Source organism: Dryobates pubescens, chromosome 12, assembly GCF_014839835.1.
Source record: "Dryobates pubescens isolate bDryPub1 chromosome 12, bDryPub1.pri, whole genome shotgun sequence".
Classification (NCBI taxonomy): Eukaryota; Metazoa; Chordata; class Aves; order Piciformes; family Picidae; genus Dryobates; species Dryobates pubescens.
In genome coordinates, this window is record NC_071623.1 from 23,288,783 (window position 1) to 23,305,631 (window position 16,849).

General features: G+C 40.5%; 1 protein-coding gene across 1 annotated transcript; it reads left to right on the forward strand.

Moving 5' to 3' along the window:
* Positions 1-2,091: 2,091 nt before the first annotated feature.
* On the forward strand, positions 2,092-2,760 carry LOC104306441 (claudin-8-like). Its single transcript, XM_009907405.2, has one exon. It carries the CDS (start codon positions 2,092-2,094, stop codon positions 2,758-2,760), a length of 669 nt encoding a protein of 222 aa, XP_009905707.1.
* The last annotated feature ends 14,089 nt before the right edge of the window (positions 2,761-16,849 follow it).

A 16,849-nucleotide genomic window follows, 5' to 3' on the forward strand; every position in this document is an offset into this window, starting at 1 on the left:
TCTGTCAGATAAACAGATTCAGGGTATTAGGCATGGTCTGTCCTTCAGCTATGTATACTTTCAAAAGGTGGCTGGCTGAAAATGTTTCACAAAGAGTTCTTCTGTCAAAAAAAAAGACATTTCAATGCTAGTTTTGAGAGTACTTTCCCATGAGTTGGTTTCTTTTTTTGAAGTTAAAATAACAAATAAACAGTTTTCAGAATTCAGAGTTTAAAAAGTCCTATGTGATGAATGAAGACTGTATTGAAGTTAAATAGCAGGTCTTGTGTTCAACCTGCTTCTAAGGGAACTGTCTTCTGCCAGGGAAAGGAGCTTCTTTTAGACAGATAACCATCGATGACTTCTGATTTCATTTCTACCACTTCCTTCTTTGAGATACTGAGTGAAGTTCCTTAACTTTTCTTCATCATAGGAATTTATTTATTTTTTTTTAAAATAATATCTGCAGAAGAGCAATGCAATATTAATATCTCTTTATGGACAAATCTGATAATCTATTGAATTTCTAAAGGTTACATTTCGTATCTTAGCTGAAAAAAGTTTTTACCTCCAGCTTCCTGCTAGCAGACTTGAAAGCAAAACCAAACTTCCTAGATTCCTTGGGTACATTTTCCACATAGTCATGGAGCATTATGTGGTACAACCTGAATTATTTGTCACTCCTTCCTTACAGTTTGTAACTGTAGGAAGAAGGGGATTTTGTGGGCTGTGAGTGGTTTAGATGGGCAACTCCCTTTTCACAGGTTTTGTTTTGAATATGTTGTGTAGGCACCTAAGCTTTTAATGACATTAAGATCATCCAAGGCAATGTCTGATGTTGCCAAACACATAGAGCCTGCAGCACTACAACACAGAAGCAATCACCAAACTTTTCTTTGACAGAAATTCTAGAGGTCTTCATGGTCTTTAGTGGGCCAACTAATGTATGTATGTATGTATTTATTCACTAGGCCCATTGGTTCAAAGGCCAACCAACTGGAAACACATCAGTTTCAACAACACCCATGAACTGTCATCATATACTGTTGTCTCAAGGTAGTGAGAAGAAAGTAAAAAAAAACCATTATGCAACAATTATTCCCAACTTGCCTGAGGCAAATCAGTCTTTGGTGTGCATTTTTGTCTAGGCTTGTAGCTCTCTGTGCAGGCAGAGATACATGCTTGTGGGAATGAGCTCTGACTTCTTTCAAGGTTCATTGTAAACTGAAAGTAAATCTCATATTAGACATTTGTCCACAACCCCTCCTAATGGTACATCCTTCTAATGGGGAGTCAGACTCATAGAGGATTGTTTCTTAACAGAGACCTCACTTGTGGATTCAGAGGCAGAAGCTGTGAAACTCTGCCAGCTGTATTCTTCGTTGTCCTTGTGAATTATGCAACTGGTAGAGGGAAGCTTTGATGTTGATTGGAATACTTGACTTTCCTGTACCTGTCTAATATCATGATTATACTTTTGTACTTGATCAAAACAAGGATTCTGCATTGAAGAGCTACACCAAGTACCTCCCGGCTTGATTAAAAATATTATAAATCAGATGTTTTCCCAGGACTTTAGCACTTAGAAAGTCGTCTCAGACGAAGTCCAAGTTTACCTTTTGTCATAAGAACAAATGTAATGACCTATTTTACATAATATTTCAACAGATGGAAGTTCTACATTTCAACATAGCTGTAATCCTGCAGTTAAGAAATTATTAAGCCCTGCAACTAGGTACCTTTAATTGAATCCCTCACACTTAATTATAGCATCACTACAGACACATTATGAGAAGCAGTGAAATCAGCTATGACACTCCTCTTCTAGTTTTCCATTGGCTGGAAACTTGTCAGGCTTGATAGGTAGGCGCTGTAGTCAGAGAGTATTTCAAAGGAAATAAATAGCAGGTCCTTTCAGCCCGTCAGAAATGGATTTCCACTTGTCTGAACCTCAGACTGAAGCAAGCTGCTTAAAAAACCCCAACAAAAGAAGGACTTGCCATATAAGGAAATTATTGGAGAAAATATTCACTCTTGTGTTTCTTCTATGAAAAAGCAATTTTGGAAGAATTTCTAGGCCACCTCACTTGAGGTGTCTTTTTCAGAAGAAACATGGCTTGCTGTGTGTTACAAATCACTGGTCTAATATTTGGAGGTATCGGCATGGTTGGGACTTTGGCAGCCACAGCTATGCCACAGTGGAGAGTTTCTGCCTACATTGATGTCAACATTGTGGTATTTGAGACCATCTGGGAAGGACTGTGGATGGACTGCATCAGTCAGCTGGGCATCAGGCTGCAATGCAAATTCTACGATTCTCTTCTGGCTCTTCCTTCACCCTTGGAGGCATTCAGAGCCCTCATGTGCATTGCAGTGATCCTATCAATCATTTCCTTTTTGATGGCCATTGTTGGTGTGAAGTACACTCATCGGACTAAGGAGGATTCTCAGGACATCAGCACCTTTCTACTGGCAGCTGGAATCGCCTTTCTCCTGACAGGCATCCTTGTTTTGATCCCTGTGTCCTGGACTGCAGGTAGCATAATTCGTGACTTCTATGATCCAGAAGTCCCTACACCACTGAAACGAGAACTAGGATCTGCTCTCTATGTGGGCTGGGCAAGTACTGCACTTCTCATTGCTGCAGGGGCAATGTACTGTAGTTTCTGGTGCTGGGCTGATACATCCTCAAAATCCAGGTATCCATTGCTTTCCCACCACAGACTGCACAAACCTGATTTTGCAGGAGGACCATCTCTAAGTGTGCATGCCTATGTGTAGTTGTTACATGCTTAGCCTGATGATATGTACTAATTGACTTCAGCAACTGATTAAGTCTGAGTCTGTACTGGAGGAATGATTTTGTTCATTTGCTATTTATGATTGATGTGGTTGGACTCAACGATCTCTGGAGGTCCCTTCCAACCCACACCATTCTATGAATCCATGGTTCCATGACACACATATCTGCTTTCTAACATGCTTACAGATAATGTAGTTACATGGGCATTATATTAGAGCACAGTCAGAAGCAAAGCCTCCCCATTTTATGGGAACGAAGAATGGCATGGAAACAGAAGCAGCCAGGAGTCTCTCAGAGGAAAAGAACAGCATATGGCTGGGCTGGAAGGAAGGCAGATGCTGTGTAACAGCACTGTTGCCCTGCCCCATAATCCTTAATACACAAAGGAAGCAGTGCATTTTACTCTAAAGTAGTCTTCATAAAGACTGCTCCAGGACATGGCTGAAGCAGGTGCTGAATGAACAGAGAAGCCACCAGCAATCTAGTTTCCAGTACCGGCACACAAATTTTCATTCTCTCCCATTAGAGACCTCTGTGATTCACTGTCAATTTCATTGATGCTTGTTGAGTTGGAGTTGAAGTATCCTTCTTACTTCTTCTGCAGGACTCATAATTCAGATCATGGAATAGTAAAGTTTTGGTCACTTCATCTGATTTGCCATGAATTTATTAGCTTTTCCTTCCTTGTTACCTCTTGCCTTTTACGGTTTCTCCTGTTCTACAGGTTGCACCAACTCCTCTATAAAATTCAGGACAGACCTGAAGGAAGACCAGTCTTTATGCACTCTAAAGCCACATGCTAATGTGAAGTATATTTAAACAAGTCAGGCAATGTAAATGTGTAATCCCCATTTGCCCATTGAAGCATCATGAGTTCTTGCCTACATCTTCTATCACACTGACACAAAGCCTAACCCTGATGTTCAAACTGTGTTTGCAAGACTTGTTTGAAAATGTGGGCTGAGCAGCATCATGCCTGTCTGTCCATTGTGCAGAATTCAATGGCTGTGCTTTTTTTCCCCCCACAACTGAAAACTTGGAACCTGCTTTTGATGGCTTCTGTGTCATAACGTTGATAAGTGACCAAAAAAGGTCCAGTTCAAAACATTTTTTTCTGTTTATTTTCACACTAGTAATGGAAGCTACCTTTTCATTGATAATTTTATGACAGAGACAGCCAGTTTGATCCATTTCTGTGTCTGTGACTGGTATCTGAACAAAAGGGTGTAAATGACTTTTTGAGCTGAGCAGTGCAATGCCCATTTGAAGCATGAAGGGGAATGATGCATTTAATTAAACAAGCCTTTTATTAACTTGGCTACAGATGAACCTAAAGAAAACAGTGCTGTTGAACACAGATATTCATTACATATATTAACTAATGTGTGTTTACATTTAAGACAAACAGCTCAGGTCTTTTAGTGGGAATGTTCTAGTCACCAGAAAACAAGTTTAATGTACCCTGCGCATCATTCAAGCAGCCAAATCAGCACTTATCAATTCCAGATGAGCAACATTAAAGACAGCATTTGTAAAGAGGTTTTCTAGCACTAAACCACAGATTTTTCATGTTGTCATATAGCTGTTATGCCTATCACAGCAGCTGTCGTTGGGTCAGGCACCTCATTTCATTGTAGTCATTCTGTTGACTTTGGTAGTAATTTATACTACCCTGAGGACCCTCACCTATTATTATATTGTATTTATGCCTTATAATAGATATTTTGTTTAATAAGGAACCATTTGGTGAGTAAGCCAGAACTGCATTTTTTGAATTAATCTAGATATGACATTTGATTAACAAAACAGAGGATGAATACATCTGCAATGCAAATTTGATACATATTTATATGTATTGGATTTAAATGATGACATATTCAGTGTAATGCAACTTTATGCATATATAAGTGCTTAAGAAGTAATTAAGTGCAGTCTTGTATAACATTAATCAAAGAATCCTGAATGCTTTTACCATAATTGGGTTCATCTAGAAATTGAATTTGAACCGGACGTGCCATCTATACCAGCAACTTCATTTTCAAAGTTAAAAGACAACCTGCTTTATTTGACCATTTAACATTACTTTCAAAGGAAACCTAAGCTTCTCACGTCTAACATTAACACCTGATGGCTGCACATTGTTGCATTTCTCTCTTTTACCACTTGATCAAAAGATGAGCTCAAACAAGTGCTCTAAGATCAAGCAACCCTGCGGTAGGCTTTCCAAGTGTACAGCGAGGCTGGGCAGCTGCTCATGTATCTGGGGTTTTATTGAAACAAATAGCCATCTTGGGTGATAGGATTTATCACTTTAGACTCACCTGAATATGTTAAAGAGTCTGTGATATTTAAATTTCTGAATTTGGTGCAGGAACACATTTCTCACGAGAAGTTAACCTGCAAAAGATGTAACAGAGTGTGTAACCCTCTCCCTTTGAACGGAACAGTAATTCCTGTATTGTGGATTATGATGGGGAAAATCCCATAAAGGCAATTAGTAGATATTTTATCTCTGTATGCAAGGAATGCATTTGTCTGAGTAAACTGCATGGGTGCATTTACAACTGCTAAGGAAAAGAGAGTTTCTTCATTTTCCCCTGCTGAAAACCTGTGATGCTCAGAACTGACTAGTTGGAAGATACAGTTTGGAGGTATAGAATCCTAGAATCATCAAAAGGTAAGGGTTGGAATGGATCTGTGGTGATCATCAAGTCCAACCCTCCCACCAAAGCAGGATCATGTAGGGAAGGCCACACAGTAACATATCCAGGAGCCTTTTGAAAGTCTCTTGGAGTCTCTCTGTGCAGCTTGTTTCAGTGTTCCATCACTGTCACAGCAAAGAACATTTTCCTTATGCTGAGATATGAATAAGAAAGGGAGGTTTAATGGCTTTAATGAAAAACTGTGGCTGAGTTTTGAAAACAAAATGCTGCTGTTCATAAGTTTTCTGAGGGTAATAATAAGAACTGGGCTTGAGGGGAGTGATAGAGGCACTTTTACAGGTCTTTAGTGACCAAAGTTGCACCTTCTACCTTCTGCCTACTGTTTCAGGAAACTATAATTGGGTTATAGCAAACCAGACCTGGTCTCAAGTAACACAGCACATCTAAGGTGACACTTGGAGATTATTTAGATGGCTGAACATGTCAGGAGCATGCTGTGTAATGAAGTGATAGACATATAAGGAAGGGGTCACCACTTCACTGTAATGCAAAGGAAACAGAACATTGATTACACACTATGTGATGAAGGACTGAGACGAAGCAAGGAATCACTCTTGACTGGTCTTTTCTCTAAGAAAAGCCCTGGCATGTGGGTGACATTTGATATGGATGGGCCAGGGATTACTAGAATATTGAGTAAGGTTTACATGTTCTGGAGCTTTGTTTTCATTGAGGAGTGGAGGCAGTAAACTTCCTTTAGTGACCCTTTGTTTGTGTTCCACTAGACGCAACTGTCAGAAACTTCAGGCCTGATGCATTTGTTAATAACATCTGATTTAATACCATGGTTAAATATCTAGTTTAATATCTTGATATTCTAATACACTTTAATATTTCATGGTTGTAGAACAAAGTGACTTCAGAAATAAATGTGAATAGCTGAGATTTTGTTATGTATTTGAAATAAATGTATGAATCCTTGAGGTATTTTTTTTTTTACCAATGTATCATTGTTTCTTTTTTTTTTTTTTTTATATATTAAAGTAAATGAATGCATTTCCCCACTGCCAGGGAAAGACAGCTTCAGTCTTTTTGTAATGTTATTTTCTGATTCAGTCTTGGGTTTTACATTATGCTTCGGGTTTTGCTAGATAATAAACAAAGAGTCTGATTCCCTGGAAAATAAAATGCACAAAACTGATTTAGTTCTGGCTTCCAAGACTTTCTTATGAGAAGTTTCCTGAAGCAAATCAATATTTCAAAAGCTGTTCTGAAATGTATATTCATCTCTGGGATGAAAAGAAATGTTTCTGGAGCAAATAATCCACCACTAGGATGTAGCCAAGGGAATATATTTATGGCAGAAATGATGGCTTAGTAAAACATTTCATTACAAGAGAAAGATGAATCAGACAGATTTTGAGACAAGTAAATGCATGCAGTCATCAGCCCTGATATGCAGAGACAAAGCTCTGTGTGAGGGACATTAAGACTAAACGAGTTCATGTTAAAAAATGTCACAACTCTCCTGAAAATCAGCAGGAGGACTCACAAAGTCAGAAACAGGAGTTTGATTGTGTCCTTCTGACTGACTGTCACCACCCCTTCGGAAAAGGCACAAGAGGTCTCTTCAGGGAAATCCTGCGTCATCTCTGAAGACTGGGATGGAGCTGACCCACCAAATAAACAATTCCTTTCCTTTATATCTGATATGGAAATGCTCTCTGACTTAAACACTTTTCTTTCCTGATTTAAATCTGAGTAAGACTAACCTGATGTTTTATAACCCTCTTAAGAAACAAAGAGCAAAAGAAAACACGAAACAGCCTGATAAGGGTAGGACGTTTTCAACTGAAAAGGTCTCTGACAGTGTTTCTTGTGTTCAGTTGACACTTGCAGAAATCTTCCAGCTGTCAATGAGGACGAACAAAAAATATGCAAAAGCACAAAGATTTCATTTTTAGCAACATCAGGGAACAGAGCTACCTAGGGAAAAAGGTTGACAGCAGTATTAAAAAGCCATGTATACCTGCAGAGTCAGTATCAGAGAGTGTGCTCAGTTTCAGGGATTAGTTGCATAATTTTTAAAGCAATTAAAGGAATAAAGAGAAAATGCTATGTTGAACTCATTTGTTTGTACCAGAAAAAAAAACAGAACACAAAAGATTACCTGAAATTCTCATCCCTGCACTTCCATCCCTTTAGAAGTGAAAGAGTAAGTTAGTTTTACCATGAGGCTTTCTATTCTTTTATGTAGTCATTTGTGAGTCCCTTCAAAAAGACTTTTCACTTCTCCACTTCTCACCTGAACACTGTGAAATCTTGAGGCATTATAGAAAAGTTAAATGTAATGTACTTTCACTTACTGTTAGCAGCCTGTTCAAGTAGCAAGGCCAGCAGCATACATGTGCTGAAGCAGAGACTATCAAAGCAACACTGCTCTTTAAAGTGCCTCATTCATGTGGGCCCTGCACAGGAGAAAAAATTTCACTCTAAGATGCATTTTAAGAAGTGTCATTTTAATCAAGGATTCTGGGTATGTCTTTTATCCATGAGTGCTCACCACTTGAGTTATAGTGGTTGCTGCAGTGACAAGGGAAGCAAAGCCAGAGGATCTGGCTGCAGCTCTCTGCTCTGAGGAGTATTGCCCCAAGATATTTGAACTAGTTATCATTCATCCTAACACAGGTATACTTCCCTTGCCTCAGTAATTTCCAAGCAAACACTACCTGTGTACCAATCACTAGAGATGAATTTATCATGCAGTTTTCTTGAGCATTCCTTTTTGTTTTCTATTTAAGCATTGCTATTCATTTAAACAACAACAACAACAAAAAAAAAGAGCTTGCAGCAATATAACCGACAAATCCAACACTTCTGTGCAAAAAAGACACTTCAAAAATAGAAACCACAAACCAATCAAGTTCTGTTCCCTGCATCAGCATCAGTCAGAATGAATAATACATTATGCTTGCTAAATCTCTGTTGCCCACTTCTGCTATGGACCTTAATCTGTGGTCTTTGTCTCAGTTACTGTGAAGTAGTCCCTGATTTCCAAGTGACAAAGCTGATGAGTACATTAGTGTTTCATCTTCTGTCCGATGGATGGGTGACTGACAGAATGAGAAGCAATGTTTATTCATTCAGTTTCCACTGTAATGCCAGATGGTGCTGGGAGATAGAAAATAATCTATAGACTTCAACAAACATTACCTCACATACTGTCACATTCATTCTGAATTTAGCAAAGATTTGCCATGAAATCCACGTGTATTGTTAACTAAGTACTTCTTGTGAGGCCAAGTTTCACAGCTTAGTCTGAGTCCTGGTGTCTCACTGGCACATACAAAATGCTAACTACAGGTTCTTCTTACACCAACCTGGTGGCTGCTTCAGCCACACAAGGGCATGCAGGAAAGGCCAATACTGATGCTACAGCTCCTGCCTGAAGCCCCAGAACAGAGGACAAACAATGGCAGATGGCCATTGCAGACATCTAAAGGAAGGCATACTCCTTCCCTCATCTGAATGTGCCCTTGTGATGTGTTGACCTTGGACAGCTATAGGATGCCTACCCAGATTCTCTCTCTTCACGCTTTTCCTTTGTTCCAGGGTGTTCTCTCCAGTGGCTGCAGGGATGCCTACCAGGACACCCTGAAGCATTTCCTCCTCCTTCTGCCCCTGTCAGATTGGGGTTCACTCTTTTTTGTGCCTCCAACTGGTAGTGTTTTGCCCTTCCTTCAACAGGCTTTCCCTGAGGCCCCACCATCATGGCTTGGGGCTCAGCAGTGCCTGGCAGTGGGTCAGTTGGAGTGTGGGTCCGGTTGTGTCTACAACAGAACTGCCTCAGCCTCTCACAGAGTCTGCCCTGCAACCTCCATCCACCAGCATCTGGCACCTATAACCAGAACAGCCCTGGTGAAAGTTTCCTCCTAGGATGCAGCAGTAAGGAGTGGCAGTGGGGCCATCAGGGCAGTACAGTGCCCTCCATCTCTATCAGACCTCATCCCCCAGACCCCAGTGAGATGAGCTGGTCCAGGCCAGTGATGATAACTAGATCTGGCCACCAGCCCAGCCATCACCATGTGCCATTGAGGGCCCCAGGCCTGCCTGGGACTGCTGCAAGGGAAGCATTGAAAGGTGCAAGGCTGCATCTAGGTTGTGCATCAAGGTCATGTCAGAGCTGACCTTGTGCACTGGCAGTCAGATCCTAGGAGAAATGGAAGAGATTGCAGAGCCTCTTGGTGGACTGTCCTGATGTTTCCCATCTGTAGTTATCTAACCCAGGTGCCTCACATTTGGGACTCCAGGGACGATCTCCTGGAGTCCTCCTGCTCTGGTTCAGCCACAGCTGGCCAGGATGGGAATAGTGAATGCAATCGGGAGGGATGCTGCTCCACAAAGCACTGAGTGGAAAGCTCTGATGAGATCACCAGGCTCACTCCATGGATGCACACAGTTGCTTCATACAATCTATCCCCTCTGCCTTCAACAGAGAGACTGCACTGATTTGCAAGTGTTCATGCTGCTGCTCTGGGATGTGCCTTCTCTCCAACAGTGTGTGGCCCACTTACCAAGCCTACTTTTATGTGTGTCTCTTCATCAGGAAAGTGCAGTGATTATCAAAGTAATTATCAAGAAATAGACTTTGTGGAGTAAGCAACTCAATTTGCCTAGGGATGTGTACAAGGAGATGAAGTGTTGGCTAACATAGGCAACAAAAAGCACTGACCTGTCACTGAGCAGAGCAGCAATGACTTCCTTTCCCTGGGCTCACCCCACCCATTCCCTCATTTGTTCCACCCAAAAAGCTGTTTGACACCCTGCAGTTTGGAAGCATTCCATTGCCAAGAGGCAATTAGATGCTAATCTTTCTCTGAGTGGTGCCCATGACAAATTATCTTTCAAGAGAGACTGAGCATTGCTATGTGATGCACTGTTCATAAATCCATGGTTCACCTGGCCTTATGGTATCAGTATGTCAATTCAGACCAATCCCATTTCACATGGAGAGCCAAAACTCCTTTAAAACTTTTCAGGGGGTGTGATGGCTTTAATGTGGGATATTGCTAGGGTAGACCTCACATCTGACCAATGAAATTCATTTAGAACAATCTTGTGTTTTCCTTTTTACACCAACTGTAGCTCCTAGCTTAAAGGCACAGCCTAAACTGTCACAGGAAAGTGAGACTTTAGAAGTAAATGTTCAGTGCTTTTTAGTATGCACATTAGTGAGGAATGAGGGTAAAATCCAAAGTTTATTCAAACCAGTGGACAGGTTCTTGTCATGATCAATAGATCTTTAAAGCATCAGATATGTCAGCATCCATTCTAGTTATTCAGGATCAGTTGGAGATGCCTGCTCAGTTGCCCACAGTTTCATATAGAATGGATAACACACTGTAACTGGCTGCTGAAATTCAGTGTTGAGTGTTCTTCCTCCATTGATATTTATGGAACAGCATTTCTGGAACAACTCTCCCAATTCCTCATATCCACATGTGCACTCACACACACACATGGTGGTAGAGATACAATGGCCCTGTACACTCAAATTATTTTCCATATGATAAAAAGTGTTTCCAGATTACACAATCTACCATATCACTGGTAAACTAAAAGTTGCTAATCATGGAGACTTTCCCAAGATTAGACATAGTCAGGTATGGTTTACTCACTATGTATTTACTTCCCTAATTAGCAGCTGAAAAGCCACCCCTCCCTTTAAGGTAGTTTTGGGGATTTTTTTGATTGTGTTGTCTTGTCAGCAGGGGAGTTACTCAATCCAGTTTTCATCCAAGTTGGCTTCTGCTGTGGGGCAATGGGGCATAGGTAGAGCAAACGAGGATAGGAGATAGGGATGTGGGGCTGGGGACAGCAGCATACCCCCTACTCCCCATCCTCCCCCATGATCTACTGCCTGGGCCACTTCCCCCCCGCCCCGCTTTAAGCATTTCCCCTGAAATCTGCAGTATTTAATTTATCTTTGAGGCTTTGATACCTGTGTCAAACAGAATTGAAATTGGCTGACAAGTACTAGAGTTACTGGGGGAGTTGGATGGGCAGAGAGAGTAGCTGTAGTTTTCATGAGAGGAGAGCTGAAAATGTTTTTTAAAGAGGTTTGACACTCACGTATTCTCCTACGTTATTTATGTGGTAGAGGATGGAGTTCCTCGCACTCACTTCTGTGAGAATAGCCTCAGTCAATTAGCTTCTACTGTCTAACCAGCAGACAATAAAAAATAATCTTTTCCACAAGATCTAGATTAGTAATGGTCTTTTCCATTTATAAATGACTTAAAAAGAATAGATTATTATTTTTTTATGCCAAAGTGTTATAGAAATCTTTCCAATACCATGATGCGAAACTCTCATATCTAGGATTTCCTTTTCATCTTTCCATCACCCTTTAAATAATAAGTCAGTGTATCTATTATTCAACTTTCATTTTATACTATATACCTTTGAGTGCCTGCAGTTGGTTGCATAAAAATGCATCAGTTGACATCAACAGAATAAAACAGTGGTATCGACACGTTGGAATAGTATCATGTTGTTGACCGTGCCGCTTCTTTTACTAGCAGAGCATTGCTGCTCAAGAAAAATCAGTGCAATGGCACTTCAAAAATGATTACTAAGATTTTGCATTAAGAGATGGAAATACAGTTTTGTTTGTTTCATTTAGCATGAACTCTTCAAGGGATGAAAAAAAATCATGCATTCATGAAAGCCGTAGAGCAAATGATATGAGTAGGACTTGCCCTAATAGTACCATCGAAGAAGAAAGAAAATAGAAATATCAACTTATTAGCTGGGTTAATAACTAAGACTTCAGTTGGGCTACAGACTGTTTAGTGAAATGATTCTAGAACAGCGGGTTTGTACTGCTCCAGATTGTTGACTTTTTCCCCCAGTTCTGTACAAAATTATTAACTGACCCTTAATTAAGTGAGAAAGTAAGATGGCCCAGGAGAAGGGCAGAAAAGCCAATATCCTTTAAATATTCATAACATTCCACATATTAGTCAGATTATGAAAAGCTCTTACCCTTTATAACAGATAACTATGAAATTTTACTAGGACATAGTTGCTTTATTTTTCAATCTGATTACAAGAACAGTGACTGTGTGTGCAGTTGAATGAATTCAAATTGCTCTTTATTTTTCCAGAAGCATGTTTAGCAGTAGCAATACTGCAATTGCTAGCCACGGGAACTGGCTAAATTGATCAATCAATCTTATTAGTGATTGACAGCAAAAGCCAACGTTCAATAGAGTGGCGTTCTTGTTAAAAAATGATTCATTTCCTGCCTCTTTTATAGCTAAAAAAATGACACCCTTGTTTTGTTTATACAGCTGAATATTTATTTTTATATTTACCATTAGCATTAAAGTTTAATATGTCTTTGTCTGTTGTTAAGTTGCAAATCTTTGGTCCCCTAAACTCCCAGTGCAACTGTTTATTCAGGAAAATCAATAATTCTTAGAGTACTCTGCACTTTTATTTTGTGACAGACTAATGATCAGATTAGTTACATGGAACAGTTGCTTCTAGCAGAAGTCCTAGAGGATGCCTTAGACTTTACTGAAATCTGTACATAAAAATAAGAGACGTTCGAAGCTAGGATATGCGATATGGAAGCAATAACTCTGAGTGACTAAAGACAGAGGCAAAAATCCTAATTTGAAAAGATAATGGCTGAGCAGAAGGAAGCTGCAGAGATTTTAGATTGCAGAAAACCAGCGCTAGTGTCATTAGGAACACTGTAAGAAGAAGAATGACAGCACTCACAGTGGAAATGTCAGAGTATGCATTTTCTAGCAAACAACAGCAAGACGTCAAAAACATTGCAAGAGTTTAAATGAGAAGAGTCTGTGATAGGAAACATGACCATTCAGAGCATACCAGAAGTACAGGGTGAGACTGCTGGCAAATAGTGCTTTGCCACTGATTTGTGTCTTTAAAGCAGTCTCTGTATCTTAGGCACAGTATTTTCTGTGTTTTCTATGAGACCAGGAAGATATGCAATTCTGGTGGAAGAAACTTTAAGGCCCTGGTTACACAATGCACATAAGCACATGCCTGCCTTTGCTAAATTCTTGTGTGCCTGACAAAACTGCCGCCTTAGTGATTTCTTAGGCTTGCGCAGCTAGGAAGCAGAACAGTGTGAGCACTTCCAGGGCCAGATTCTTCTCACGCACCCTGTCACCTCCATTGGCCCAGGGAAGTGGAATGTTGTGTACCACACACTGGATGAGGCCACGAAATGCCTGGTTCTCAGATACAAGATCAGACCATGTGGTTGTACCTGTAACAGGTGACTGGAGAGAATAAACATTATAGAAGATGAAGGTGTGAGAAAAGATTAAGTATTTTCAACAGGGAGGTAAGCTAATAGGATCTAACAAAAGGTTTGTTGGTGGCTGAGAAGCTGATGGGACAGATGAAATTAAGCAGCAGCAAAGTGGTTTACAAAAGAAGGAATCATTTAAAATATGTGTGTGTGTGCCTGGGATTTAAACAAATGTACATATCAGTGGTGATCATAAGACCTCATTCAAAACTTGGTGAAGCAAATGCACCCTGAAAATGTCTGTGGGTGCTGCACAGAACCTTCATGCTTCTCGTGGGACTGCATGGGCTCTGTCAGTGTTGAAAATTCTTCATGAACATTTTGTGGCTTACATCTTGAGCAGCTGCCAGTTCCTGGTGGAGCTACCTGTGCATGCATGTGATGGAATGACATAACCACCTAGCCAGTAGCTTCCTGTCAGTGATTCTAAAAGGCAGAAATAAATAATAGAAGATTGCCTTTCTCTTACATCTGTATTAGCTTAGAGAATTCCAATAAATCAGGAAAGGTGGGTGTACCTTCACAAAGTCACATGGGCTTGTCACCAGCAGAGGACATCCTTGTTAAATAATGCAGTGATGAAGCAACAATTTAGGAATATAGATTAAGAGATAAATAGATCTTTCATAACTCTCACCTTAATTACCTATGCATCAAGCATAACTGATCATGCAGAAATGCCACCTGGCTTGCAATATTCTGGATAAAGGAGCACCAACTGATCTCCAGTCTTTGGGACTGACATCTCATTTTAGCAGCAGAATAAGCATTTCCCTTAATATTTCTACTCCTTCATTCTTATTTTGCCTCAGAGCACTCAGATAAAGATTCTGGTCCTGGTGACTTGTTGCAGTGTAAATGATCACTTCTGCTTCATGTGTTTTCCAAAAGCCCCCTGCCTCTGGCAGTGCCTTATCCATGCTGCCAACCAACCGCAGCTGTGAGGCAAGTATCTCCCTTATTTGTTCTTCAGTAAGTCATCTGCCTTCTGGAGATCTCTGGTTCTCCTTGAACTGTGCTGCTCCTTTGCTGATACTGAGCACTTTTACAGATTTTGAACGTTGGAGATGGATAAAGAACTCAAAGTCATGGATTTAGTGGCCTTCTGCGTATCCATTTCATCTTTTATATCTGCTCTGGTACAGTGTCCCAAACGGACAGCACATACTAAATGTCTACCTAGTCTGTCTTTAATGCCCTGCAGCAGACACAAACCAATTCATTCTTCCTGTTGTAGTATGTTATACACTGAAACTTGACTGACAATAATATTATTTCAAAATATTCAGAGCTTGCTTTGCACATTTCAAAGGATCCTTTCTCTTGCTGTAATTAATTCTCTGCATTTGGTCAAAGATTGCATTTGTTATCTTTCTGAGCATAAAAGGTCTATTAATATGTAAATCAGCAGGTTTTCATTTTCCTGGAGCAGAAGAACTTTTTAACATTTTACTGATAAGTTCACAATAGTGGTCCCTTTCTATGCTTCAAAACTGTAAGTTTTGCTTATATTTCACTACAGAATGCCAAAGTAAAATCAGATTTTGTTACAGGAGGGAAGATTAGTACTGGACAGTTTAGTTCTCTGCCAATGGTTGTGGAGAGTTATCAGCAGAAGCAGACATAAATGTGTTAGGAATTAATAAATGTAGGGAGTTAAATCCTGAACTCTGTTTAAAAAAAAAGAAAAGAAGGGAGCATGTGTAGTAGGTCAGTATGATTCAAGAGCTCAGAGTCGCCCTTGGTGACAGAAGCTGTCTTTACACGTGCAGTTGTATCTGTTGTGGTTATCTCGCACACATACCACACACATCACCTCCTGCCCCAGACTGCTGGCAGCACGTGTGCAACGAACAGACTGAAGCAGAAAAACACAGGCTCCATCCACACTAGGCAGGTAGAGGATGTCTGTTGTTAGCAGGAGCATGAGTTAATGAACTTTATGGAAGTTAGAGGAATCGAGCATATACCAGCCAAATATCTGGTCCTTGGAGAGAACATTTTCACAAGCTGTGAATCAGTGCTTTATGGATGAAAAGAGATCCTTTCTTTTGACTGCTTTCAATATAATTGGAACAGTCAGACTTATTTATATGGGGGAAAAAACCCCACACAATTGAAAATTCAAACAGATAGAAGTGCTTAGCCTGGAAGTTTATTCCTTGGAAAACTTAGTGATTTCTAAAAGGATTTGACTCTGCTGCATAAGCATCCAAAAATGCGTCTGTATCTGGTTCGGGTGAGCTGGAGTTAATTCTCCCCAGAGCATCTTTCTAGTGCTGTGTTTTGCAGTGCTGTATCTGGGTGTTGATAACACAGCAGCATTTTGGCTACTGCTGAGCTGAGCACCAAGGCTATGCTTTTCCAGAAGTTTCTCCCCAAACACTAAGCTGAGGGATGGGCAAGATCTTGGGAAGGGCCACAGCTGGGGCAGTTGACCCAAACTGACCAAAGGGGTATTCCATGCCATATAACATCAGCTCAGATATAAAAGATAAATCAAAGAAGGAATTGAGGGAACATTTGTTGATGGTATTTGTCTTCTGGAGTAACTGCTATATGTATTGAAGCCTTGCTTCCCAGGAAGTGACTGAACATTGTCTGCTGATGGGAAGTAGAAAATAACATCTTTTTGTTCACTCTTGCTTGCACATGCAGCCTTTGCTTTTGCTTTGTATCCCGTTAAATTGCTTGACTCACAAGCCTTTTGTTATACTTTCCCTTCTCTCCTGTCCCTCTAAGAAAGGGAGTGATAGAATGACTTTGGTGGGCATCTGACCCCAACCAAGGCCAAATCACCACACTTTCTTTCAGCCCTTCCTCAATTTTTTCCCCCCATGTTAAGAACTGGTGTGTCCCATTCCTCCTCTGCCAGAGAAGACTTGCTTTCTGAGAGACAAGGAATCCCAAAATATCTCTGTAGTCACATAGTCTGTGGAGCCTCAACACTTAAGCCTTATGCTTCTGTTCCACGCCAGGCAGTTGCCACTGGCTACTGAAAGATGAAGGACCTAGAGAATGTCTTCTGAGGACCAGCTGAGTGAACTGAGA

Bases quoted from the DNA above. Each gene is read 5' to 3' on its own strand.
- LOC104306441 (XM_009907405.2), top strand. From the start codon at position 2,092: ATGGCTTGCTGTGTGTTACAAATCACTGGTCTAATATTTGGAGGTATC.